Consider the following 25703-nt stretch of genomic DNA (forward strand, 5'->3'; position numbering starts at 1 on the left):
AGGGCTGGGCACGCTAGTGTGAGACGTGCCAAACGCAGCAAGCCTCATGGCTGCCGCTGGAGTCCCGCCGCCCTGCATTCCCGGCGGCGCAAGCGCACTGAGGCTCCGCGGGCGCTACTTAGAGCCCCGCCCCGGGGTGGGCGGAGCTGGCGCCTCCCGGCTGGCCAATCGGCGGGCGAACCCGCGACTTCCGCGCCAGCCCGCCCGGAGGTGGCACGTGGCTGTGTTTGTGTACGTGCTGCTCCCGCAGGGAGGAGAAACGCCCCGCCGCTGGGGTGAGGCTCCTGGGGCGCGGCCGGGGCTGGGGCGCTGCGGCGAGAGGCCCGGCCCCCTGGCCCCGGCAATCTAAATTCTCCCGCCCTCGGGTGGGCTGCGCACTCTTACCTGCCGGTCCGCGGCGCCTGGCCCGCTGCTCTGCGCTCCCCAGACGTCCTGTCCTCGGCCGTCGGCGGAAGATGCTGTTGCTTGATTGCAACCCAGAGGTGAGACGCGGGCGCCTTCCGGCCTGCAGGCTTAGCTTCCCCGGGTGTCTGTCAGCTCGGGAGCACTAGCGAGGGGGGACTGACCACTGAGCGCTGCCGAGTCCACCCCCTTCAGAGTCAGGTTTGGGGCGTGGGGTAAGATTTCCGACAGCGGGAGAGCGCGGGGCGGGATAAAGGCAAGAGGGATGCTGGAGCTGCTGTTCTCCTCCCGCAGGTGGATAGTCTGAAGCATCTGCTGGAGGCCGGGGCCTCGGTCAACGCACCCCCGGATCCCTGCGAGCAGTCGCCTGTCCATTTGGCCGCAGGTGGGGGCCTGGCTGGCTTGCTTCTGTGGCAGCTGCAAACGGGCGCTGACCTCAACCAGCAGGTAACTAGGTTACCGATTGTTGCTGTGGCCCGCCCCCCTCCCCCGCCAAGATCCACAGAAACGTTTCGCAGACGCCAGAGTATTGTTTCCCTTGTTACGAATGTGACTATCGCGAGATGTCTGATAGCAATATAAAGCGAGGCACTCAAGGAATGTACAAGTTTCTGGGAGCCGCGTTAACGAGGTGACACGTGAAGTTAATTCTGTGATTCGGCACCGCTGACCTCAGTATTTCAATATTGACTTAGGGGACTTAGATTTTTCCATGGTCCTTTCAGACATCTCAGTCTGGCGTGTATTTTACGTTTACAGCGCATTTCAGCTCAGTCTGGCCACGTTTCAAGGGCTCGTCCGCCAACGAGCTCTGTGGCTCCTGCTGGGACCCTGCGCAGCACACGCAGGTCTGCAGTTCGTTTCAAAAGGAACGGATGCTGCATTACCAGACGAAAAGTCTCAGTACGGAAATTATTTAAATAACAGTTGTGATTAAAAAAATAATAAATAACAGTTGTGAGGCAAGCTCACAACTATTACAGTTTTCTACAGAACTGTTTTGTGGTAGTCTGCATCTCCCATTGAATATTAAAGTAGGGTGAATTTAAATTGTTTTACCTTTATAATACTCTACTCTGCTTTTATACACCTAAATTTTAATGTAGGTAGTTGTGGCTGCATGTGTTTTTATTGATGAAAACTTTGTACTTAATAGAACACCAGGTGAACTTTATTGAAAAAAAAAAACACCAAATTAAAAAAATTTAGTACAATGTTGTTCTAACTGGTTCTCTTCAACAGTGATTTGACTCTCCCTACCGACTTCCACAGAAATGGTTTTGGAAGAAACTAAAATGTGCTGTCTTATCTTTAAGGATGTCTTTGGAGAGGCTCCGCTACACAAGGCAGCAAAAGTTGGAAGTCTGGAATGCCTTAGCCTGCTTGTAGCCAGGGATGCCAAAATTGAGTGAGTATAAAATCAGTGACTTCAAAAATTTCGTATTTTCTTGGATTAGGCTAACAGATCCTTGAAGCTTAATTACATGCGCTTTTAAAAATGATGCTTGCCTAATTGACAATTTAGAGTATCATTTAAATGTTAACTTAGGTTGTTAATGATACCTAATACTATTGAATTTAAGTAAAAAAATGGATCCTTAGCAGAGGTGCAGTTCTGTTCTTCTGTTGTGGCAATATTACATCTTAGTTTTGGTTTGGGATAATCCCTTCAATAAAAGTTCTCATTGACTTCCTTGGAGTATTACTAGATGGAGCACAGAACACTTCCATTCACTCAAAAATGGAAGGTCCACTGTGTGCTGAACTCTGCTAGTCACTCAGGATGCAGTAGCAAGGAATATTGGAATTCTTTGATTGCTTTACCACTTCTGTTCTGAAACCAAGATTTGTATGAACCCAAAGCTCTTTGGTAGAAGGATATATTAAAAAGGCTAAACAGTTGTCAGTTTTTATGTAACTCCGTTTTTGTCTTAAATTCAGTTTATGTAATAAGAATGGACAAACAGCTGAAGATATTGCTTGGGCCTATGGATTTCTAGAATGTGCCAAGTTTCTTACAACAATTAAATGTATGCAGACAGTAAAATCAAGTGACCGATCCAATAGAGATGATTGTGTTCCAGTGCTCAGACAGAAACGAAGCTTCGGAAGTGTAGAAAATACGACTGGAAAAAGGAAGTGTTGGTGAGTAACTCAGTTCTGTTTTCCTCCTTCCTCAGGGATTGCTTATTCGGCGCAGTTAGTTATTTCAGTCTTGGCAGTCTTATTTCGAAGTGTGTCTTTTTCTTTTTGTGAACACATGCTAATACTGGTTATAGTAACTACTGCTAGATTCTGGAGCCCAGAAATCATCTTGCATGATGGAAGGCTAGGGAGAAAACCTTTTTTAAAAAACTTTCTAACTCACTATGTTTAACCACAGATTCACGTTGGTTCTGAAAAGGTTTGAAGAAGGCCTTCACTCCGTGCAGATCTACTGCTCAGCTACAAGCTATGGCTTTTGGCTCACCAGGTGTATATCTCAGCTCCTTCTAAGAAGGAGGAAAACTTTCTTCTAAGTGAAGATAACAGTTCAGAATACATGTTTTTACATGCCTGTAATATTTCGGTTGTGCCTGCTTTGTCTTTTAAGTTATTAAAGAATGTCTAAAGAATAAACTTTTATTTGTGTAGTACCTAACAGCCTTTGAAAAAAATTGTAGTTTATTTTTTACTTTTTTAAAATTCTATTTTAAAATTGTAGTTTAAACCATCAGACCACACCCAGGATTCTCTTTGAAGTTAAACTTAGTCTTTATTAACAAATCTATAATACAACTTTACTACAGTCTTCGAGTCCAAGATATTTTAAAAAATATTTGGTCGCTGAGGAAGACATAAATTATAATAAGCGTCTTTGTTCCAAAAGTCTGGGCCCTTCCATCCACACCAGCCCTAGATTTGGGAGAAGGGAAAGGAAAACCTTTTACTAAATGATAGGATTACATGATCAAAATTGTAGCATTTTACAGTCCCGTTCTGTCAGCTGAATCCTGGAATACGACTCTAACTTACAAAACTCAAAGATCTGAACAACTATAAAGCATAGAAAAGTAACATACTTGGGTCCATTTCAGATAGAGTTAAAAAAAAAAATTAAATTCTACAGTACTTAATCACAGAAAAGATAAAGTTCCCTTATGGTAACTGTTACTCCAAATAATCACATTTTTACTGAGTCTAAGTTTTATAATTCTGGCAGTCAGCAGCAGGTGATAGAATTGGCAATCTGTTTTTCTTGGGAGGCCACTAAAGGCCGTCTTAGGGACCATACTGCGCATCTTAGCTACGAGGAAAGTGGCAGGGAGAGATCTGTTTTGGCCTCTTGAATTGCCCTTCACTGTCCTCAGGCTATAATCCTTCCACTTCCCATTCTTTTCCCCAGCAGAGAAAATTACTTTTAAACAAAATCTGTGAATCCAAAAGTACATCAAATTTCTTCTAGGGCCATTGATCTATTTTCTTAAAGACCCAGCTAATGACTAGTCTGAGTTACATCATTTTGAAATGAAACGCTTTGCTGGGAGTTGGCCAGCTAGAACTCTTAAAATAAATACCACTGGGTTTGTGACAAGTAGTGTGGTCTCATTCCTTAGCCTAACTCGGAAGCTGCTGCTCTGTATCCTGGCAGTGACCGAGAGCTAAAGTTCATGGTTTCTACAGAAAATAGTGTCTTAGCTCTATTTTTTAGTGTGGAGGTTGGAGGGTTTAGAGGAACTCTTTACTGTTTGCATTTTTCTTTCTTGGGCTGCAAAAATTAGATCTACATTCTAAAAGTTCAATGAAAGTAAAAAAAAAAAAAAAATCCTCCATCAGTCCTATTTCCCCACTCCTAGGTAACTACAAAAAAAATCTTTTGTCTTTGAGACCTGTTTCTTTATGTAAATAACCTTTTTTAGCCAAACCTTTTCTAAAATTTAATGTCTTAAAATCTGTTATCTTAATGATGAATAAAGGCTTTTACTCTCTGTTTTCATCTTTCAGCCTTTTCCAGGTAACCAGGCTCAAATCATTGTAAAGAGAAGTGGGTAGAGTGGGTGCCCAAACCAGAAACTGATGGGAGTAGACAGGGGAGTATGGTCTTTTTCTTTGAGGAGACTAGTCTGGGAACTTCAAACAGGAAAGTTCCACAGGAGGGTAAAGAGAGGTCAGGCAGAGGCAGAACTTTCCCTACAGTCCTTGCTAGGCGGAATGTTTGTGAAACCTAATCCCAAAGTGCCGGTATGTGGAGGTGGGGCCTCTGGGAGAGGACTAGGTTGAGAGAGGGGAACGCATGAAGGGGATTAGTGCCTTCATTAAGGAGGCCCCAGAAAGGTCCCCCATGCCTTCCACTCTGTGCAGATCCAGTGAAAGAGACTGCTGTCTGTGAGCTAGTAAGTGGTGCTCACCAGACCGAACCTGCCGGTATCTTGCATTTCCCCACCTTCGGAAAGCCGAGGAACCCATTTCTCTTGTTCATAAGCCGACTGGGCTATGGTGTTCTGTTACAGTAGCCCAGGCTCTAAGACACTGCTCTCGATTCTCAAGTGAGAGTAGTGTTGACTCTCACAAGGTCAGGCCTTGGCTTCAGGGCTCCTTATACGTGCTAAAAGGGCAGAAGGTTTTCTCCAATTGAAAATTCTACAGGGACGCCTGGGTGGCTCAGTTGGTTAAGCAGCTGCCTTCGGCTCAGGTCATGATCCCAGCGTCCTGGGATCGAGTCCCACATCGGGCTCCTTGCTCCGCAGGGAGCCTGCTTCTCCCTCTGACTCTGCCTGCCATTCTGTCTGCCTGTGTTCGCTCTCGCTCGCTCTCTCTCTGACAAATAAATAAATAAAATCTTTAAAAAAAAAAAAAAGAAAATTCTACAGAAATCTAATTAGCAAAAAAGAACATTAGGAGCCTCCGAAAGTAATCAGGGACAACGCCTTATTCAACTGCTTCAGGAAAGCCTATCTAGACCATTCCATCTACTGCAAAGTTCCTCAAACCAGCCAGAAAGAAGTAATTTTATTATCTATATCATATTTCTAATTAAAGTAATGAACGCTTCTCACTGCTTCTAAGATGAAAACTGAATGCTCTGCTTCTCTGCCTGGCTCAGTTTCAGCCCTGCCCATCCCTCCAGCCACACCCCTTCGCAGGCTTGGATCCTGTTGGAACTGGCGTAGTTCTGGGAACGTGGCCTGCGGTCCTTTCACCGGCTCTAAGGGATCCCTCTAATGGATCAGCCTGGTAAACTCTATTTTTTTGTTGGGAATAGTTTTTGGATCTCTTTTTTCTTCAACTCTAGACTAAGAGCTCCTTAAAGACCTTTATTAATACCCCTACTGCTCCAAGCAGTGGGCGGCACATACTGGCACTTCATGCCGAGTGACCCAACACTTGACTACAGAAAGAGGAAATACTGCTCCCACTTTGGTGTGCAGCAGGAAACATTTCAGAGACTTACAAGTCCAAATGCCTTGAAGGATAAAAGCAGGACACATTTATCTCCTGTTGTATTTATAGTCTTATCACTGGCAAAATATTTTACTAAACTGGGTTATAAAAGCATTCAGCTACACACACACTAAGCTCCTGACTACTAAACCCCTCATTCCCAGGGCTTTGGTAACTTCATACAGTTACGTTCTATTTAACTTCTGAAAATGTCTCACCAGTGACTTTCCAACTGTGCTTTTAAAAAAATGACCTAATTAAACTACAGCTTCAAAGTTCACAGAAAGCTTTTTATAAGGTATTAATGATGTTGACTTAAGTGACAATTTGAGAAAAATGAAGGGTAGTGAGTAACAGTAGGAAATATTTATGGGTTTGTGGCTGAAAAGGTTGTATGCTTTCTTTGTAATTTTAATATATTTAGCAAAGAATACAGAAGCTTAAATTCAAGTTAATTATGTCTTATTATCCTTGCCTTCTAAAGTTTTAGAATGAGTTTTCATACGTGAGAATTAGTTGCCTATACATTAAGTACATTAAGTTAAATTTACACCTCCTTTAACTGGTACTGTAAGTATCAATGAATATTCTCACATTTGTCTCAAATTCAAATCCTTTACAGAATGAGAATAAATTATATGTAAATAAATTACAAGTAGCCTCCATAATGTCCAACATACTGGTTATTTTTGGTTAATAATACAATTATAAAGGTTATTTAATCTACTCCTATTTCATTACATTTGTTTATGCAAAGCTGTAACATGTCCAAAAGAATGTATTTCTAAGCTCTTTGTTCCATTATTAAGTTTAATAACTAGGAAAGTCTTCATAAATCTAACCTGAATTTTGTTCTTTGCAATTCACTTTAGTTCCCTCTTCTCCTCCCTATGCAGACAGACAGTCCTCACTGGCCTACAGTACCTGCTGGGAGGGTGCATCACAGCCCTGGGTCTGTAGTTCTGTTAAAGGCCAGTTTGCTCTCCTTTGCGTCTGGATTCTTTCCCTTGCATCTAAATCTGTGTTAAACAGATACTTACCTTTTCCAAAATAACTTGTAGATCTTCAGCGCCTGTATAATGTGGATCTAAAATCAGAAATTTTATCTGCCCTGTAATCTCATTCCACGCCACTCCTAGTATTGTGTGGGCCAAAACTCCTCCCCCTATAGCAAGGGAAATCAGAAAAAAGAGGGCATATGTGAATCTCAACTCCCTAGTCAATTTCAATTTAAAAACATTATTTGGCCTGTTAATCTAACATAGCATTAAAATTGCTAGCCTAGATTATAAAAGATTACAGATCACGTCAAGTGTACTCTGAGAAGATAAAATTGTTACCTTTAAAATCAGAAAAGATGCAATCATATTTGTAACCACATCAGGTTTCTATTCCACTGCCATATCCGTGGAACTGGATCTAGAAAGGGCTACGGAGGATCACAGTCGCCGCTGTGAGGCCTCTCTCAGCAAATGGGCAATGCGGCCTCTGTTCCGAGGACGCCCCGAGGGACAGCCCATCTACCCATTCAGGTCCTTCTGATACTCTGCTGAAATCTGTCTGCCTGCATATCTTACATACCAGTCTTAGCTTGCCTTCTGTCATCCCAGATCAAGTCTTGTTCTCCACAGAATCATCAAGGTTTAGACCAACTCATCTAATCCTCTTTATAAACAGAGCCCAGAGAGGTGAAGCAATTCATGTAATGCTACACAGCCAGCCGCGTTAGAGACCGCACCATGACTTACTGGGCTCAACTGAGTGACCATGGCCTCTTTTTTATATACTGTTCTTGATTCTTTAAGTACTTCAACAGTTCTATCACTTCTCTTCTCAGCCTTTACTTCTGGCTATTACATCTTTTTTATAACTTTCCTCCCACCTTGAAAATTGAACAATAAATAACCAGAGGTCAGTATGTATGGTATAAAAGCTAATTTTCAAATGTTTAAAAATGACTGATTTTATGTGACATTATTGTATCAACAATAACTTTTATATATTCTTCTCTTTACCCAAAGAGCCCAAGATGTCCCAAGCATCTTACCGATCATGACTGGAGTTCCTTCAGTCCGGAAGTGATGAGCCAGCTCCCGTCCTCGAGAGGCCATTTCACAACCTTGGCTAGAAAGAAACCATCTTCCATCAGATGAATGATTTCTCATACTAAGGTCCATTACGGAATTTGGGAGCCAGTGTTTTCTACTGTTTTGTTTTCTTTTTTGGTTATTGAAAAAAAACATGGTAAATTTAAATAACATTAAGTGGTAGGTAACTGACTTGAGAGCAACCAAAAGCACCATAACCTTTCAAAGTATTTAAGGCCACTTAAGACCTTGCTTCTTTGCTTCTCGAATTGCATAACGAAAGATTTTTTTTTTTTTTTAAGATTTTATTTATTTATTTGACAGAGAGAGATCACAAGTAGGCAGAGAGGCAGGCAGAGAGAGAGAGAAAGGGAAGCAGACTCCCTGCTGAGCAGAGAGCCCGATGCGGGACTTGATCCCAGGACCCTGAGATCATGACCTGAGCCGAAGGCAGAGGCTTAATCCACTGAGCCACCCAGGTGCCCCTAACGAAGGATTTTTAAGGGAAGAGTGAAAGTGGTCACCTTGATGACCACAGGGCTCTTATGGGTGGATTTAATGTCAGAAGAATGAGTTTTAAGTCCTGGGTTCTTGTCTTTTTACCATCAGACTCAGTCTCCCTCCTCATCTTTAGCCTGGCACCTATCACCCCTGCCCTATCTACGTGACAGGAGATCTGGACTAAAACAGACAAGAGCTGTGAAGCCATAGTGAAAACTACAAAATGTTTTCAAGTATGACATATTATTTTAGGGAATATTTTAATGTCCTATACAATCTGTACTTTGGAGAAGAGAGAAAGCTGGCCAGATGAAGGGAGATCCTTTTTTGGATTGGAGGTCCCAACTGGTGGCTAATTCTAAGCTCTTGCTTAGTAAGAAACGTGTAAGGTTTTGATGTGCCAAAACGTTCCCTTTGCAATCATCATGTGCTTCACTATTTAACCGATCATTTATCTGTTAGCTCCGGTTTTCACAGGCGGTCTAAACTGCAGCTGTGAAATCAGACATTCTGGGACATAAGCACATGGACAAAAGAGGGTAATGTATCTATTGAGGTCACTGTAATACAACATGTATTTAAATTGAGGTCACTGTAATACAAAATGTATTTAAAACACAAGTTCACTGATAAGGAATAACTTCTTATTTAATTAATATTAGCTCATATTTTACTTTTATTTTTTTAAAGATTGATTTATTTATTATTACTTTTTTGAGATTTATGTATTTAAAGAGACAGAGAGAGTGAGTAAGAGAATTTCCCAGGGTGGAGCCTGACCCAGCACTTGATCCCAGGGACCTGCAATCGTGACCTGATATTTACTCATATTTTCAAGCTAGAATTATGGCTAAACTGTATTGGGAAAAAACGAATATATTATTTGGACACATTATTAGTTTACTGACCTTTTAAGAAGAAAAAGGGCAGGAGGTACACAAAAAGGGCCGTCAAAGATCAACATCTGAATCTCTCCCTTCAAGATATTTTAAAGAGTTGAAGATAAAGAAAAAAGTTGATTTTCTGTAACTCTAGTCATAGCTGACATATTTCCAAGTGTTCCTTTTCTCAGCTAAATTAACACCATGCAAGTATACATATTGCCAAGTTTACTCATCCACTCAAAGTCTTCAATAGCCAAAAAATGTAGCGTTTAAAAAAAGATTTGTAAAGCAGTGAGGCAATGTGGAGGAGAGAGTAAAAATAAAAACAGTGTGGAGGAAGAGGAAGGAGAATCCATAATTTTCCCCTTTTCTAATAAAATGACAAACTTGCTTTAAAACGATGTCACTAATTTCTTAAGGTGTCCTCACCTGACAAACAGTATTTTTGAAGTTACACCAATCAGTTGGTTCAGTACGAGCTGTACCTCGATCGATCCAATCCACTGCCGTGATCCAACAAACGTTGCTGGTTTGTCCCCGGCATCAACTAGAGCCTTTGTGTATTTAAAAACACAAAAAAACCCATACACAAGACAACTATTAAACAACTACATTTAGGACCTGTTCCCTGATTACCAGTATGGTTTTTTTCCCCCTTCAAAACAGAAATAAGTCTGTACCATGAGGTAATAATCATTATTACTGGTATATTAAGGGCTAATGAAATGTACAGTTGATTAGAAGCGTACCTGCTGAATCTCCCTGTGTGTCGGAATGGATCTCTCTGTGTAGCCCTGGTGCCTGAACCAAGAGCAGATTGTCTGCAGAGATCGGTAAGCACAGCCCCAGCCACTGTCATCCACCCGATCCTGCATATAGTGATGATAGCCATAGGTGCCCTGGACCACATGGATCTGTATAAAAAGAAGAAACAGAGTAACATACTAACTTAAGATAGACGCACATTTTCTACACAGACATCCAAGCCAAGTTTACTGTTCTCAGAGCCAAACTGTTACTTCAGTTCCTTACAAAAATGCCTTCAGAGAACTACAGTTGAACATTATACTTTCCTGGCTTTCAGCAACTGTCCAAAGTCATTACCCTGGGCTCTCAGGCCCGGCAAATCTTGCTCCCTGGCCGCCTCTCCAAGGTCATCTTCTACCACTTTCCTCTGTAGCTTGCTCTGCTTTGGGTTCGGATCTTCCAGGGGCAATCTGAGGCCAGAGCCTTATGGTTTGCTCTGCCTGGAACATTCTACCCAAATAATGTGCAGCTCGGCACCCTTACTTCGTTCAGGTCTCTGCTCAAGTATCAGAGACTGTCCATCATCAGCCAACCTGGAAATGGCATGCTTCCCTCCCTCACCACCCACCTCCTGCCCTGGCCAGCACTCTAGCTTGCTTTATTTTTTTATTTTCAAAGCACCGCTTGACACCTTACTTGTTACTTTTTAAATCTCCTCTTAACCACACTAATATTTGAGTTTAATAAGGGCAAGTACTGTGCCTTATTTATTTCTGGACCCAAGCTTCTACAGGGGGTGAGGCAAACAGTTAATAGTCAGTAAATGTTTACTGAATAAATGATGAAGAGAGGAATAAATGAATGAAGGGGCCATATAATGGGACATATGAAGAATATTCCTCCAGTCTTGTAAACCTGCCACCATTGATTATAGCCCAGGTATGCTATTTAAATATCCTTAAATAAAGGCCAAGATCATGTAACTTCTTTCTTGTAGTATAACGTTAAGAATACTCGTGTGTTTTTGTCCCCCAAAACTGGTATTTTTTTAAAAAAATTAGGTAAGAAGAGGCATGGACAAACAGAATCCTCATCCAACAATTAGCGTATTTTCTTCTCAAGCACAGACAGAACATTTTTAATGACAACATTGTGGTAGGTGGAAAAATGACCCCCAAATGATGTCTATCTCCTCATCCCTGGAACCCGTGAAGACTATGTTATAGGGTCGAAAGGCAAAAAAAAAAAAAAAAAAAAAAAGGGAGGGGGGAGGCGGGCTCTTAAGATGTGATTAAATTAAGGAACTTAACGTATGGGAGAATTTTCTTGTACCAAGGTGTGCCTGAAACGCAACTCCTACAAGTATCCTTGTGAGAGAGCGGAGAGGGACGCTGGCGCAGTGGAGAGAAGGAAACAGCATGAGCACAGAGGCCGATGGGAGCGATGTGGCCAAGGAGCGCTGGAAGAGGCACGGGAGGGATTCTCCCCAAAGCCCTTGGAGGGCGCCGGGCCCCACTGACACTTGATTTCAGCCTCATGATAGGGATTTCAGACTTGTGGCCTCCACAGCTGAGAGAATACATTTTTGTAGTTTCTTTTTTAAAAAATTTTATTTATTTGACAGACAGAGAGAGAAAGAGAAACAGGCTCCCCACTGACCAGAGAGCCCAATGCAGGGCTCGATCCCAGGACCCTAGAATCATGACCTGAGCCAAAGGCAGAGGCTTCAACTCACTGAGCCACCCAGGTGCCCCATTTTTGTAGTTTCAAGCTACCAAATTTGTGGCTTCTGTAGCATCCTCAGGAAATGAATGTGTCTCAGTAAATTTCAGAATCTTTATTACATAAAAATTGTTTCTGATCAGTATGCAAAGGAGTCAGAAATCAGTAAAAAAATATATATATACGTACCTACATATATAAATAAATTCTAATATATTTGGATGTTAAAAAAAACTCTGAAATAACACATGGATTAAAGATGAATCAGGGGCGCCTGGGTGGCTCAGTGGGTTAAGCCTCTGCCTTTGGCTCAGGTCATGATGGTCATGACCTCAGGGTCCTGGGATCGAGTCCCACATCAGGCTCTCTGCTTGGTGGGAAGCCTGCTTCCTCCTCTCTCTCTCTGCCTACTTGTGATCTCTGTCTGTCAAATAAATAAATAAAATCTTTGGGGGAAAAAAAAAAAAAAGCTTCTGCCTTCGGCTCAGGTCATGATCCCAAGGTCCTGGGATCGAGCCCCACTTCGGGCTCTCTGCTTGGCAGGAAGCCTGCTTCCTCCTCTCTCTCTGCCTGCCTCTCTGCCTACTTGTGACCTCTGGCTGTCAAATAAATAAATAAAATCTTAAAAAAAAAAAAAGATGAATCATAATAGAGGTGTAAAAACATCTAGAACTGAATAAAACAAATACTTGAAATTAAAACCTGTGAAAATAGTGCTTTGCTTGAAATTTAGAAACTTAGAGAATAAAAAAGATAAACAATATCCAAAATGCCAACTTAAGAAGTGAGAACAAAAACAACGAATCAAAGAAAGTAAAGGAAGGAGGAAGTGAAAAGGGCACGTATTGCAGGGAGCACTGGGTGTGGTACATGAACAATGAATCTTGGAACACTGAAAAAATAAAATTGAGTTAAAAAAATAAAATTGATTCCTCCCCCGCCAGAAAAAAGTTAAGAGCAAAAAATTAATGAAACAGGATATAGAATTTACAATAAAGGGGGTCAGCAAAGCCAAAAGTTTTTTTTTTTTTAAAGGCATAAAAATGATACAAAGAATGAAAAAAAAAAACCCATCACTACAACTATGGGAGAGACTAAAACCTAGGTAAAGAGAACTTAGAAATATGAAAAAAGTCTTATAACCATTAATAAAATTAATTTTATTAACAATGTTCTCATAAAGAAAATGCTAATCACAGATTATTTTATAGGTAAGCTTTACCAAATGATCAAAAAAGATCATGCCAATCTTATAAAAACTCCTCTAGAAAATTAAAAAAAAAAAAAAAAGGGAATGCTACCCAACTCTTTTAATGAGCCAGTATATTATTGACAGAAAAAAAAAATCATGTGAGGAAATTCAGAAGCCAATCTTATTCATGAACACAGATGCAAAAATCTTAAAAATGTTAGCAAATGAAATCCAGCAGAGAACAAAAAGTAATAATGAATCATAACCAAAGTAGGTTAATCCCATGAATGCAAATCTATTACCATTGGAGATTTGTGCTATAGTGTTTAGGGGTAAATACCAGGCTGTGCGTGGCTTTCTTTGAAATGGCCTGGGTGGGGGGGGGGGGGGGGGGGGAAGAAGGTGAAATGAAGCAAAATGTTAATGGCTGTTGCACATATATAACAAGAAATAGGTACAGCAACTTTCCTATCAGGGTTGGCTGAATAACAAAATATCTGGACAAGCCATACACAGTTTGTTACATGGCAATAAAGAAGTCGAACCACAGTTCGACACAATACCATGACGAACTCTTGGATACTTAACAGTGAGTGCCAGAGTGAGTTGTAGAAGACCAAATATAAAATGACCCAGTTTTTTATAAAACTCAAAATGAGCAAAACTGTAAGTGTTGAGGAAATATGCACCTATGTGGGGAAACTATTTAAAAAAAAAAGGAAGTGAGTGATACAAATAAAACTCAGGATACACTGAGTTCCTTTCAGGCTGTGGGGAGGCAGAGGAGTGGAAAAGGAGGGAACACACAGGTAGGCTGGTATGTTCTAGTTCTTAAGTTGGGTAGGGAGCTCTCTGGTATTCATCTCCTTACTGTGCTTTACAATTTATATATATGTTATATGTACACATCAAACATCATATACTGAATTTCTTAAAATATGTAAGTGCGTCTTATATCTCCATAATAGAAATAACAAACCCATTTCACTGTCAAAAATCAATCAGCATTTATTTGGTACGTTTTGAATGTCTAGGCACTTTGTAAGGAACTATTAAAATTTAAAAATGAATATATGACACAGGTACACCCACCCTATCTAGAGGAGTCCCAAATATAGTCTGAGAGAAGACGTTTATGCAATAATCGAGAAAACCACCAAGATTATGTTGTTTGTTAGAGACTCTACACTTTGTATGGCCTATGGTGACACTATGACTGTGACAGAGCAAGGTTCTTAACCAGGAAGAGGTCTCCCAGGATTTCCTCCCATACAAGCAAAATAAATAAAATGATTTTCTATCATCAACAGGATGACTAGAGATAGAGACTCATCTGTCCACACGACCTGGTAAGCAGCCAGCCAGGGTCTCTCCGTGGGAAGCCCGGCAGTCTGCGGCTGCTGCGGGCGGAACTGCTGTCCCCAGCGCCCTCTGACGGCCAGGACTAGAAGTGGCTCCTGCAGTCCTTTAGGCTGTATCATGTATTCATTTTTCATTCTTAGGATTTCCTTACAAAGCGCACAGAGACGCATGAGATACTGAATAAATGCCAGGACATGTTGGACAATTAGGTTTCCTCTTAGGGGATCTGGGGTGTGAGAGGTGCCAGTCGGGGGTGGGAATCGGGCTGAAATGAGCTGGGTGGTGAGCTGCTTTAAAGATGACAGGAAACAACTGGAAACAATGAGGAAACAGGCTGAGAAAAGACAAGGTAAAAAAGCAGGCCACTTCAGATCAAAGCATACCCCTGGAAAGAGTAAACATCCCAGTAAGGAAGCAGCGGAGTCCTGAGACAGGAGGCCGCCAGTCATAGGGCTGCTAAGAGGCCGGGCTGTGTAAGAACTCCTGGGCTGGGTGCCCATGGGACCCTTTCTTCCCAGCCCACACGCACCCTTAAGGAACCGTTCCTCGTGCCCCACCAGCCACACTTCTTGGAGCTTCCGCTGGTGGGAAGCTGCCAATTGCACCCAGGCACCTGCTGCAGAGAAAACGTGCCGCAGGGCCTTCCCGAACTTGGCTGCGGCGTGCTGTGGGTAAACACGCTCTTTACTTGGCATGATTTCTCAGGCTCAGGGTGAAAATAAATGGGGAGACGCCTTTGAATAAATCAGGGAATGGAATTTTAGTAGGAAAACTGTGGTACATGCTATCTATTTCTGACCTTTTCAGACTATTGTGAATACTGCTATTAAGCAACGATTATTAAAAGAAAGGGGTGGTAAATTTTGTTTGAGAGATGACATACATTCGGAATCAATCCTTAAAACTTCTACTGGATATACACAAAAAAATCACCACTGACACTGGTCATCAGTCGACTCCATAAATAATTATTAAACTCACCATACCAGTCTCTACGTTAGGTGGATTGAGATAAGTATGTGGATTTCTAATGTAACCATCTTTGTATGGCTCATCTGGAAAGTGATAAGCATTAGATCTTCTGAAATACGGTCTGTCGTGAGGCAGATTGAAGAGGTCATGTAATTCCTAAATGAAATCAGAATCAATAGAAAAGAAGAGAAAAAAGTTAAATAGCTTAGACTCCTTGCTCGTTGGTAAACAAACTCAATCTAAAGACATAAAACAAAAATAACTATATATTGGCTATAAAAGTTATCAAACACACTTATAATTCACAGAGGTCGAAAAGGGTGGGATTTAAACTAAACCCAAAAGAGAGTTATGTATGTTTTTCCATGGATATGGGTAGAAACTGGAAGGGATCACAGAGAAAAGGAAAATGCAGTTGAGCCTTGAACAATGTGGGGATTTGAGGCACTGAGCCCTCTCACGGTCAAAAATCCACATACATGTCTATGTATTATATACTATATTCTTACAATATAGTAAGCTACATAAAAGAAAATGCTATTACAGAAATATGAAGGGAAAGTACATTTACAGTGCTGTATCATAGTTACTGAAAATGATCTGTGGGCCAGCGGACTCTTGCAGTTCAAACCTGTGTTATTCAAGGGCTGACTGTAATTTGTCAGAGTGAGAGAAGTAACACAATTTCAAATTACTTTATTATAACGCAGTCTATTAAAATACATCCAGGGTGAAATCTGTTTTGGAAACAGCCTTGTAAATGAGTAAATTAGAATTAACAAGGATAGAATAACATGAAAGTATTCTGAAAAGTCATGCTTAGAGTACTTAACAAATACAAGGGGTGGTGATTAAATTCTGGAGGAGAGATGGGTGGTAGGAAGCCAACCAATAGGGCATCAAAATTAAAATACGCATACATGTTTAAAATGCAAAGTTTTCCCAACTGCATAAAAATGTGACCCTTCTTTGTAAAGTCTGACATTTTCTTTTTCGTGTCTCCTAAGTACTCTCACAGCTGGAGTGGGATCATCTGGTGCCTCTGCAGGTCAAGTCCACCAGCACTTACAGACTGAGCAGAGGATCACAGCACTCTGCCTCCTCCCAGGGACAGATGAGGGAGATGTTCCTGTGGTACAGTGGCATGGACGCCAGGCAAGACCACACATCAAAAATACGCACTCCAAAACTAGCCAATTCATTAATAAATTTCAGTTCTTTGAATGCTGATCATGCTTGCCTCTAATAAAACCCAAATAACCCTGGGAGGTGGGGGTGGGGTGTAAAGTATTACTATAAATCCTAATTAGAATTAGCATAAATCCTAGCTTTCCTTCCCTAACCGTGATCTTGTCTCTTCTACAAATCTGAAAGCAAGGGATGGGAAAAGGAATTTATTTATAAACACTCAGCAGCAGCTCAAGGCATGTAAGCATCTTTTCATTTCTGTATCTCATTACAGAAAAATTTCACAGAACATATGAACCATACTGAGTGTCTGAAATCAAAATGTAAAATATGGTTTAGCATATTTTTTCATTAATACACTTTTAAAAAAGTTCTATGTTAACAGAAATTAAATAACATGTGAAGACGGTAGTCTGATTCCACTTTCATGTTAAATCACAAAATAAGTTCCATTTATTTGAAATGTTTTAAGTAAATATAAAGTGAATGAATGTCATAATTTTTCTAAGAATAAGTGTATTGGCTTTACCTTTCTTGCTTCCTTTTTTTTTTTTTTTTTTTTAAAGGATTTTATTTATTTGACAGAGAAGAAAAAGCACAAGCAGGGGAAGTAGCAGAGGGAGAGGAAGAAGCAGGCTCCCCGCTGAGCAGGGAGCCTGACCCCAGGATGCTGGGATTATGACCCAAGTTGAAGGCAGATGCTTAGCCGACTGAGCCACCCAGGCGCCCCTTGGTATTACCTTTCTATAGGCCTGAAGCTGACCATCTGGAATTCCTGATGGATATGAAATTGTTACAAGATTTTTTTCCCCTGGCAATAAAAAGTGCAGTGGTTCAGGGACCACAATAGATGTTCCTTTCATATACTTCAAAATACATTTCTCCATGTCAGTTAGTTGATTATGAATTGCATCAACTAGAAGTTTACGAACTCTGTGGAGGGAAATATTCAAGTACATTAACGAAAGTTATAGTGGTTATGATAAATTAGAATGGAGAGTTAATATATCCCAAATACAGTAAGAAAAAACTTCACTGGACCAGGATTATTAAATGAAGTCTAACTTTATGCAAAATTAAGTATATTGTATATTTCCTAGGTATAGGTAATGGGAAAACCTTATAGGTTTTGCATACTACCCTATTTCCTCTAAATAAACATTTAATTACTAGATGACTCAGTTTAATAACAAGGAATAAATCATAGTAAAAGTAACAATAATCCTGGATATATCTACATGATATTTAAAAACGGGCTCTGATTACTCTGGGGAGGAGGGCTTATATAAATGTGTCAGTAGCAGTACAAAATACTTACTTTCCCCATGTTTCTTCTGGAGCAACAGACAGAACTACATCTACAGGTAAAGTCATACTAACGTAGTGGTGTCCTCCGCTTTCTCTTTCAATGATGGGGGTGACAGCTCCCACAGGGATTGACATTTCCAGCATAAGATCTATGTTTACTATTTGATGCTATAAAGAGAAACAGTAATAGTCAACTTATAGCATACTGAACGTTAAATATAAAGGGCAAGTGACTTTTTAAGGGCCATACAAAGCTGTATTATAGTAAACTGTTTAAAAGCACAAATCTTAAAAAAAAAAATCTCCTCTGCTCCAAAATAATTCGCAGGGAGGTGGAGAGGGAGTGGGGATGAAGATGAACTCGGACTGACCATTTGTTGATCACTTTTTTTTTTAAACATTCGTGTGTGTCACGTGTGTGTATGTGCGCGTGTGTTTATAAGTATTAAAGCTGGTACACGTTCACCAGGATTACATATATTATTCTACTTCTGTATAGACTTAGAGTGAAGAAAAAATCCAATGAACAAGATATAATAACCATACACCAAAGGAACTTTTAAACGTACATTAGAACTATAAGCCCCTGGCCTAAAGACACAGAGAACTATAAACAGATACTGAACTGTTAGTAGGATTGAATTTTACAGTGGTATGGAATAACAACTCTGAAAGTACTTTGTTTGAATGTTTTCTGTTTTGAACAAATCTGGCAAAATAGTGAGTATACTAGAAGCCAAGTTTCTCAGAGGCAAAAAGTTACAAATTCAGTGAGGCAGAAGTAGAACTGGAAATACAAATATGATTTACAAAGATAAATAGAAATGTACCGTGGTATGTGTGTGTGTGTCTCTGTGTGTATAAATATGTATACATGTATGGTACGTATGCATATGTGTGTGTGCTCCTTAGAGAAATGCCTGATCCCTGGGCTGGAACAGGGACAGTAGTACATAATGTGCCTAGATCATCTTGTGGAAGAAGTAGGAAGTACTCAAAAATACGTGTCTAAAGGACATTGGAGCAAGCCTGAAGAAGCATTCATTGACCAAATCTTGGAAAATGTGAGCATCCAAAGATTTTAACTCATTGCATAAAGTAGGAACTCATGCTTCCATGCACGTAATAAATAAATAGGGAAAAACAAAGCTCTCCTTACGGTCCAATGTCATCTAAGAAGTATAAAAGGAAATGATAGCAAAATCACTTTGCAACCATCAGGTTATTGTCGGATTCAGACAAAAATTATTGGTTGACACTGAAAGTGGTGGGCAAAACTTTGGTGAGGAATAGGATAGCCTCAAAGTATCTTACCATGAGATACTTGCTACTTACAAGGGAAAATATAGTGGCCTCACAGAGAAGAAAATGAGCAGACACCATGGGAAGAAAGGGATCAGAGTTAACATCACCAATACTAGAGGCCAACTGATAGCACATGCCTCTTCAATACGATGTGCTGAGGAGGACAGGACATTGCTTCAGGCGCATTCCTACCAACAGCGCACCACCTCAATCTAGTCATGAGGAAGCCTAAAACAAATCCCATCTGAGGAAGTAACTGACCCGTACTCCTCAAAATGTCAAGCTCCAGCTACACGTAATTCTCAAATCACCTGATTCTACAGCCCACAGTATGTTCTATAACAGCTCATGTGGATGTCTCACTGGTGTCTCAAACCATGTGACCAAAACCGACCTTATGACTTCCCCATCGCCCATCTTTTTTTTTTTTTTTTTTTCCCCATCGCCCATCTTAACCCAAGAAAGAAAATGGTCGTTCCATTTCCAATTCCTTTCCAAGTATCGTCCATTTTATCCCCTAAACACCTCCTGGATCCCTCCTCTCTGTTACCACAGCTGCTGGCTGAGTTCGGCTTCTTCTGAAGTGGCCCCCGCCTAGCTCTCTAACCTCATGTCCACCCTATTTTCCATAACAGCCTAGAAAAACACTGCAGTCATATTAACTTCGTAAAACTTTCTCCCTTGAAGTAGCTCCATTATTTATCTCCAGTGCTTGCCAACTTTGTGGCAAATGGCCGGTCCTCAATAACACTGGTTCAAAAAGCACCAGAACTAAGAACAGTGTGAAGAAAGGTAAATCATTTATTTACTATCTCACAGCACCATGTGTCTCTGTCATGTTTTAGAGTGGTTCATTTTTATTTAATTTTAAGTAATTTGCAAACATACTCGAACTGTGTATTTTTGTGGGAGCACAGAAAGCATCCCCCAAAATGTATGTATTAGGATATGTATGACTATGGAACAAAAGCTTAAACATGTAAAACAGAGATATAACCTCCGACAAGTCACTCTTGTCATTTTTGACCTCAAAAATCTGATCTGTAAAAAATAAGAGAGTTGCATTAAATAACCTCTAAGATCTCATCACTCTGGTCCAAATTCAAGGATTATAAATTTGCTTACCATGTCCGATAACTTCTTGTCTTTCTTTCTCATAAATTTTCGTTTTATATCTTCTTCCTGTTCAAAGCTAGACGTTTAATACACAAAGATGTTTACAATATGAAATGACATTTTGAAAACATTTCTAGCAATTTTCAAACATACTCACTGAATAAAGCGCATTATGTTCTTACAAGCAGAGCTATCACTCAGTTCTCCTGGAATGGTGTTTACATCACTATTAGGCCATATATATACTGAACTGTGGCAAATTCTGAACACAAGGGCATTTGAAGAAAGCTTGGTTGACAGGTCACTCAGCACATGTTTTAGTGCTTTCTTGATAAATAGTTCTAAATTAAAAGAATATAAATAGAGGTTAATAAAAGAAATCTTAAACTTTTCAACATGAATCGTTCCAAACACACAAAAGTACAACATAGGAAATTGACTCCCAAATAACTATTCTCTAGATTCAATAATTGAACATATAAAAAGAAAATTTATGCCTTTCTTTTTAATAAATTTGAGATTAAATTCACAGAGCATAAAATTCATCCTTTTAATGCATATAATTCACTTGCTTTTAGAAGCTGACAAGGTTTATAACCATCACTATTTCCAGAACACTATCATCACCCCAAAAGAACCCTATACTTATCAGCACTCATTTCCCATTCCTCTTACACTGACCCATAGCAACCACTAATCTACTTTCTGTCTATATAGATCCGCCTATTCTGGAAACATCCTATAAATGGAATCACGCATTATGTGTCCTTTCATGTCTACCTTTCATCCTGTCTAGTACTTTCAAGACTCATTCATATTGTAGTATAAATCAGTATTTATTTCTTTTTTCTGGCTCAATAATAATATCCTTGAATGAACACAATATACTTTGTTTATCCATTCATAAACTGATACACAAGTGGACTGTCTCTCTGCTTTCTGGCTATCATGAATAATGCTATGAACATTTGTGTGCAAATTATTGTGTGCACATATCTTTCTTAGGTGATCACTTAGAGTAGAATTGCTGGGTCACAGGGCAAGTCTATGTTTAACCTTTTGAGAAACTGCCAACCTGTTTTCCGAACCGTTATTTCACCACTAATATAAGAGGATACCAATTATTTTCAAAATACCACATAACTTATAGCAGTAAACTATTGAATGAAATTCAAATTTCTTTGAAGTTCTTTTTATCTTTGGACTCTGCCCCACTAAGAGTAGTGTATTCTAACGTCAAAGTTTTTTCTGTGTAATGTGTCATTAACCTGAAACTTTTTTTACTTCATTTTCAGGGATTTCTTTTTAATTTACTATAATCTTTGGATTATGTAAAACATTTTCATGGTTCAAGAAGATATATTTAAAGACAATACACAAATACTTATTTAAACTTTATATTCTTAAATCCTAAACCTATTTAATCTTGTGATTAAAACATTTATTTAGGGACGCCTGGGTGGCTCAGTTGGTTGGACGGCTGCCTTCGGCTCAGGTCATGATCCCGGAGTCCCGGGATCGAGTCCCGCATCGGGCTCCCAGCTCCATGGGGAGTCTGCTTCTCCCTCTGACCTTCTCCTCGCTCATGCTCTCTCTCACTGTCTCTCTCTCTCAAATAAATAAATAAAATCTTTAAAACAACAACAACAACAAAAAAACCCATTTATTTAACTATCACCCTGATATCTTAAATAAATACCTTGGGGCTGTGGTAGATAAAAGATTACTTATTAACAAGAGAGATTTAAGACATCTCGATATGTTTTCAGAAGGCCAAATTTAAAGACTTTCAGCTACACTACAAAAGACAAACATAATTCCTGGATTATCTTCTGTTTATCCCCGAATTTACTTTCATTAGTTTGGGAGTGGGGATTCGAATGGACCAAGATTGAGAGCAATTTTTTTAGCATGAAAGGATGAGTCAGAAAGAACATTCTGCATTCTCTCTCTTCCTATTTCTGTGGGGCCAGGAAATGATGGCCAGCTAGGGACCTTTCCATTCCTTATCTTTCTGAACTTCTCTGTGGTTTCTGACGCCACTGATCACACTTTTCCTGAATGATTTTATTTCGTATCATGGTGTTAATGATCCTTCAGAGATATTCTTTCTCTCCAGTCTTGACCACCCACCCTCCCCTAAATTTCAGATTCAAATTACCTGAATCTGCACTTGATAGACTCTGGCATCTCAAATGAAACATCTTTCAAACACAACTCATCTCCCTACCCTGATATCCTTTACCTCTGTTTGTGGCCTTAGCCCAAGTCAGAAACGGGAAGACATCCTAGAATTTGCTTGATACAAACTCTGCTGATATTTCTCCCACAGAATTCTTATACCATTAAAAAACAATATAACTTTCAACAGTGTAGGCTCTGGAGACTCAGGGTTATATATAGGTGCAAGTCTGCAATGTTCAAATCTGCATGTCTTGTTTGCCCTGTGCTCATTGTGGATATTTATATTTATTGTGACAACTGTCTGTCAGTGGACAGTGAAGTTTCTTTTTTTAAGAAAGAGGACATTTTTTTCTAATTTGCACAGAGAAGCCTCACAGGCAAGCAGTGGTGCTGGAACATAGTGCCCAAGTTTAAATCCAATTTATAGAACTCACTAACCACCCGATTTGAGTTTATCCTCTCTCTCACTCAGTTTCATTTGCAAAATGAAGAGGATCCCAGTATATTTCATCATCAATTTATAATAAAAAAGAAGTTTTTTTGGTCAGACTTACCATTAGCAGTAGCTAGCTGAAAAGCCAGATCAAGGCCTCCTCTTATTCTGAAGAGTATATCCATAGTCTCTGAAATCACCTGAGACAAACAGAACCAAAATTCCGTTGTAAAACAAAACAAATTCATCTTCATACAAATGAGAGTCAATTCTACTTCTGGAAATTTGTCCTAAGGAAATAATCGAAGTTCAGCAAAAATTTAACTTCAATGTTGTGCACTTCCCACACTGTTTTCATCATAGCAAAAAAAAAAAAGGAAATCTTCTAAACCAGTAAGAAGTCAGTTAAATAAAGAACAATACTACCATATAAATATTAGGCAACCATTTGAGGAACTGCTCTATGAAGTGTTCTACAGCTGCCATTTGAACAAAAAATACTTAATGACAATGAAAAATACAGAAGGCAAAGTGAAAAAGGCAAGACCGTATTTAACGCTGCATGATTCTGCACAATGTAACTAATCACTCAGGACTTCTGTACTCTTCTGTAAAATAGGAAAAATCCGCTATTTCATAGGGTTGTTGCGATGATTCCACAAGAGATCTCAACCTCCCTAGGCTTCCGAATTGAGATCCTCTCTGAAGAAATAACATTTAAGGCTGAGATGAGAAGGGCAAGTAGGTACGAGTATGAACAACTAGAAAGGAAAGTTGGGGGTGGAGGTAGGAGAACCCACTGCAAGCAGGGGCACAGGCTGGTGAAGACCCACTTGGAAGAACACTTAAAAGCCTACCACGGATCAGTAGAGATCTGACGCGGGCAAGGACAGGGATGGTAGGAGTGGCGTGAAGGACAAGTGACAGGCATGCCGAAATAGCACGCAGAGGATCTGATTATTGATCCGAAGTTCGGGGGTTGAGAAGGGGAAGACGACAAGGATGATTTCCAGGTTTCCGGCATGCCCAACACGGTGGATTTCCTGATCCGCGGATATCTGGAAGAGCGGGTGTGGGACGAGCCGAGGTGGAAATAGTTTTGAACTTGCTGCGTGTGAAATACATAGGAGTTATCCAGGCGAAGGTACAGTTAGTAGATAAAGATCTAGAGCTCGGAATACATTTCTAAAATCTGGATCTATAACTTGGGAGGAAACGCAGGATGTAAAGAAAAGCATCCTTGAAGACCACCACATCCAAGTGGTGGCCGGACGGCTGGGAGGGAAACGCGGGGGCTCAGGGAATAGAGGATCTGAAGAAAGTGACTCCTATCTTTCCCAGGTCCGATACCTCTTCAAACCTTCAAGACAACAAATAATCCCTCGTTCTCAACATGATTCCACAAGGAGGAGACGCGGGGAGCGAAGGTCCTACAGTGGCTGAGCTGGGATAGTCTAGGCTGTGCGGGACAGTCTCCTTCCAGCTCTAGCAGGGACAGACCGAGAGAAAGGAGGCCCAGCCCACCGAGCTCGCAGCTGCTACCGTGGGTCCTGCCAGGGCAGCTCCTTTCAAGGGCTTGGACCCACCGAAACTACGAAAGCCTGAAGGGAAACGCAGGGGTCTACTGCAGGTACTCACCAAGTCTGCTACGTGGCTCGGACAGCGGCGCTGACGACCGCGCAAGGGCTCCGCACGCTAGCCCGGAAGTGGCGTTTCCAGGGGCGGAGCCTGGGAAAACTAACTACAACTCCCAACATGCCCCGCAGCAACGTCACGGGGCGGACCTTACCACGGCTTCTCGCGGAAGAAGTCTCTTCCCCCTAAATTCTATTGGTTGATTCTTTCTCATTCTACCCATATTCTAAAGTCTTTACGCCTGTTCCGCACTCTCCACGTATCCTTCCGTAGCGTACTTAGAAACGAGTTCTCCCGTGCCCGAGGCAACGCGTCACAATAAACAGCTGCGGCCACGGTCCCTATAGGCCGCGCGCGGAGCGTGCGGAGGCGCTTCGCAGGGAGGCGTCGCGCGCAGGAGTTGGCGCGACGTGGCTTGTAGCCCTTGTCGCTCCTGTGGCAGAGTTAACGCGGACCCGACCTCAGACGACCTGGTGTCGGCTGTCGGACGGGGTGTCCTTCTGAGAGGTGACTTGGTCCTCGGGGCCGCAGGGTGTTGTCCTTTAGATGCGTCCCTACTCAGAGCCTGTTTCCTTCATGGAAGTCATTTTCCTGTCGCTTCAGTGTTCCGCCCTCTCCTCCACCGCCCCGTCCCCTCAGCGCTTGAAGCTTAAGGGAATCTTGCCGAAGTCAGCTTGGGGTACACTTCAGCCTGCGCTCGCCGGCTTAGGTTGTAAGCAACCTGGGGCCAGGATCCGTGGTGCCCTTTGAAATGTTTGCCTAGCTTCTGTCCGCGAGCTTTACCCAGAGGAGGGGTTTGCGAAGTGTTTGTTGAAGGAACCAACGATTCTGTAAATGTGGGTCACGAAGAGTTAAGTAGTGGGAAAATTCAAGGCGGGAACTTCTCCTTTCCTTTCCCCCTCTGTGGCTCGCTGGGTCGTGCGCCGGGCGCTGCGCAGACGCTGGAAACACTGGGGTAAGGAAGAGCCAGACTCTCCCCGGTGCCTGCCCTCGTGGAGCCAACAGTTTAGTGGAGGAAAACAGCTGTTGATTAAAGGATGCCCACACGTTGTACGTGAACTCATAACCCGTTAGATAAACCATGGCGAGGGCTTGGGAAGGGAAGTACGTGAGAGATAATTAAAGAAGTGATCAATGAGCTACACAGCCCTTCGGATCCGTGTTAGCTGGGGGAACTAAAGGAGTGGGCACGGTGAAGTACTCGCAGGAAGCGAAACAGCAGGTGCCATGGTCCTGTGGCTGCA

The 25703-nt window shown here is 41.2% G+C and overlaps 3 protein-coding genes across 13 annotated transcripts in view; 2 read left to right on the forward strand and 1 right to left on the reverse strand.

The window, feature by feature from the left end:
• The first annotated feature begins 207 nt into the window (after positions 1 to 207).
• ANKRD37 (ankyrin repeat domain 37) lies at positions 208 to 16535 on the forward strand. Of its 5 annotated transcripts, XM_059384291.1 has the most exons (7): positions 208 to 482; positions 697 to 849; positions 1719 to 1810; positions 2344 to 2547; positions 5486 to 5616; positions 7845 to 7994; positions 16298 to 16535. In XM_059384291.1, the coding sequence occupies exons 1-5, from the start codon at positions 456 to 458 to the stop codon at positions 5550 to 5552; spliced, it is 543 nt and encodes a 180-aa protein (XP_059240274.1). In that variant the 5' UTR covers positions 208 to 455; the 3' UTR covers positions 5553 to 5616; positions 7845 to 7994; positions 16298 to 16535. The 5 variants fall into 5 exon arrangements, with proteins under 5 accessions (XP_059240274.1, XP_059240279.1, XP_059240275.1 ...); XM_059384296.1 differs by lacking the exon at positions 5486 to 5616 and having other exon boundaries at positions 210 to 482; positions 16298 to 16534; XM_059384295.1 differs by lacking the exons at positions 7845 to 7994; positions 16298 to 16535 and adding an exon at positions 2786 to 2875 and having other exon boundaries at positions 212 to 482; positions 5486 to 5570.
• UFSP2 (UFM1 specific peptidase 2) lies at positions 3135 to 24543 on the reverse strand. The gene is made up of 12 exons (XM_059384282.1): positions 24463 to 24543; positions 22946 to 23024; positions 20365 to 20548; positions 20217 to 20283; positions 17797 to 17954; positions 17219 to 17411; positions 15300 to 15446; positions 10045 to 10209; positions 9725 to 9849; positions 7871 to 7947; positions 6864 to 6988; positions 3135 to 3297 (listed from the first exon to the last, which is right to left on the reverse strand). Exons 2-12 carry the CDS (start codon positions 23007 to 23009, stop codon positions 3211 to 3213), a joined length of 1392 nt encoding a protein of 463 aa, XP_059240265.1. The 5' UTR covers positions 23010 to 23024; positions 24463 to 24543; the 3' UTR covers positions 3135 to 3210.
• A 122-nt stretch (positions 24544 to 24665) lies between these two features.
• CFAP96 (cilia and flagella associated protein 96) overlaps positions 24666 to 25703 on the forward strand; it is a 164503-nt gene continuing 163465 nt past the window's right edge. For 4 of the 7 annotated variants that reach the window (XM_059384290.1, XM_059384283.1, XM_059384288.1 and 1 more), the window contains exon 1: positions 24666 to 24966. The gene's annotated coding sequence lies outside the window, so the exon portion shown is untranslated. The other 3 variants (XM_059384285.1, XM_059384287.1, XM_059384286.1) reach the window with 2 other exon arrangements.

The sequence above is a fragment of the Mustela nigripes genome, chromosome 18 (assembly GCF_022355385.1).
Source record: "Mustela nigripes isolate SB6536 chromosome 18, MUSNIG.SB6536, whole genome shotgun sequence".
Classification (NCBI taxonomy): Eukaryota; Metazoa; Chordata; class Mammalia; order Carnivora; family Mustelidae; genus Mustela; species Mustela nigripes.

Coding starts and splice junctions, on each gene's coding strand:
- ANKRD37 (XM_059384291.1), top strand. CDS start 456: ATGCTGTTGCTTGATTGCAACCCAGAG. Junction 483..696: donor TGCTTGATTGCAACCCAGAG/GTGAGACGCGGG, acceptor CTCCTCCCGCAG/GTGGATAGTCTGAAGCATCT. Junction 1,811..2,343: donor GCCAGGGATGCCAAAATTGA/GTGAGTATAAAA, acceptor TCTTAAATTCAG/TTTATGTAATAAGAATGGAC.
- UFSP2 (XM_059384282.1), bottom strand. CDS start 23,009: ATGGATATACTCTTCAGAATAAGAGGAGGCCTTGATCTGGCTTTTCAG. Junction 20,284..20,364: donor AACATAATGCGCTTTATTCA/GTGAGTATGTTT, acceptor TTAAACGTCTAG/CTTTGAACAGGAAGAAGATA. Junction 17,955..20,216: donor ACAAGAAGTTATCGGACATG/GTAAGCAAATTT, acceptor TTCTCTTTATAG/CATCAAATAGTAAACATAGA.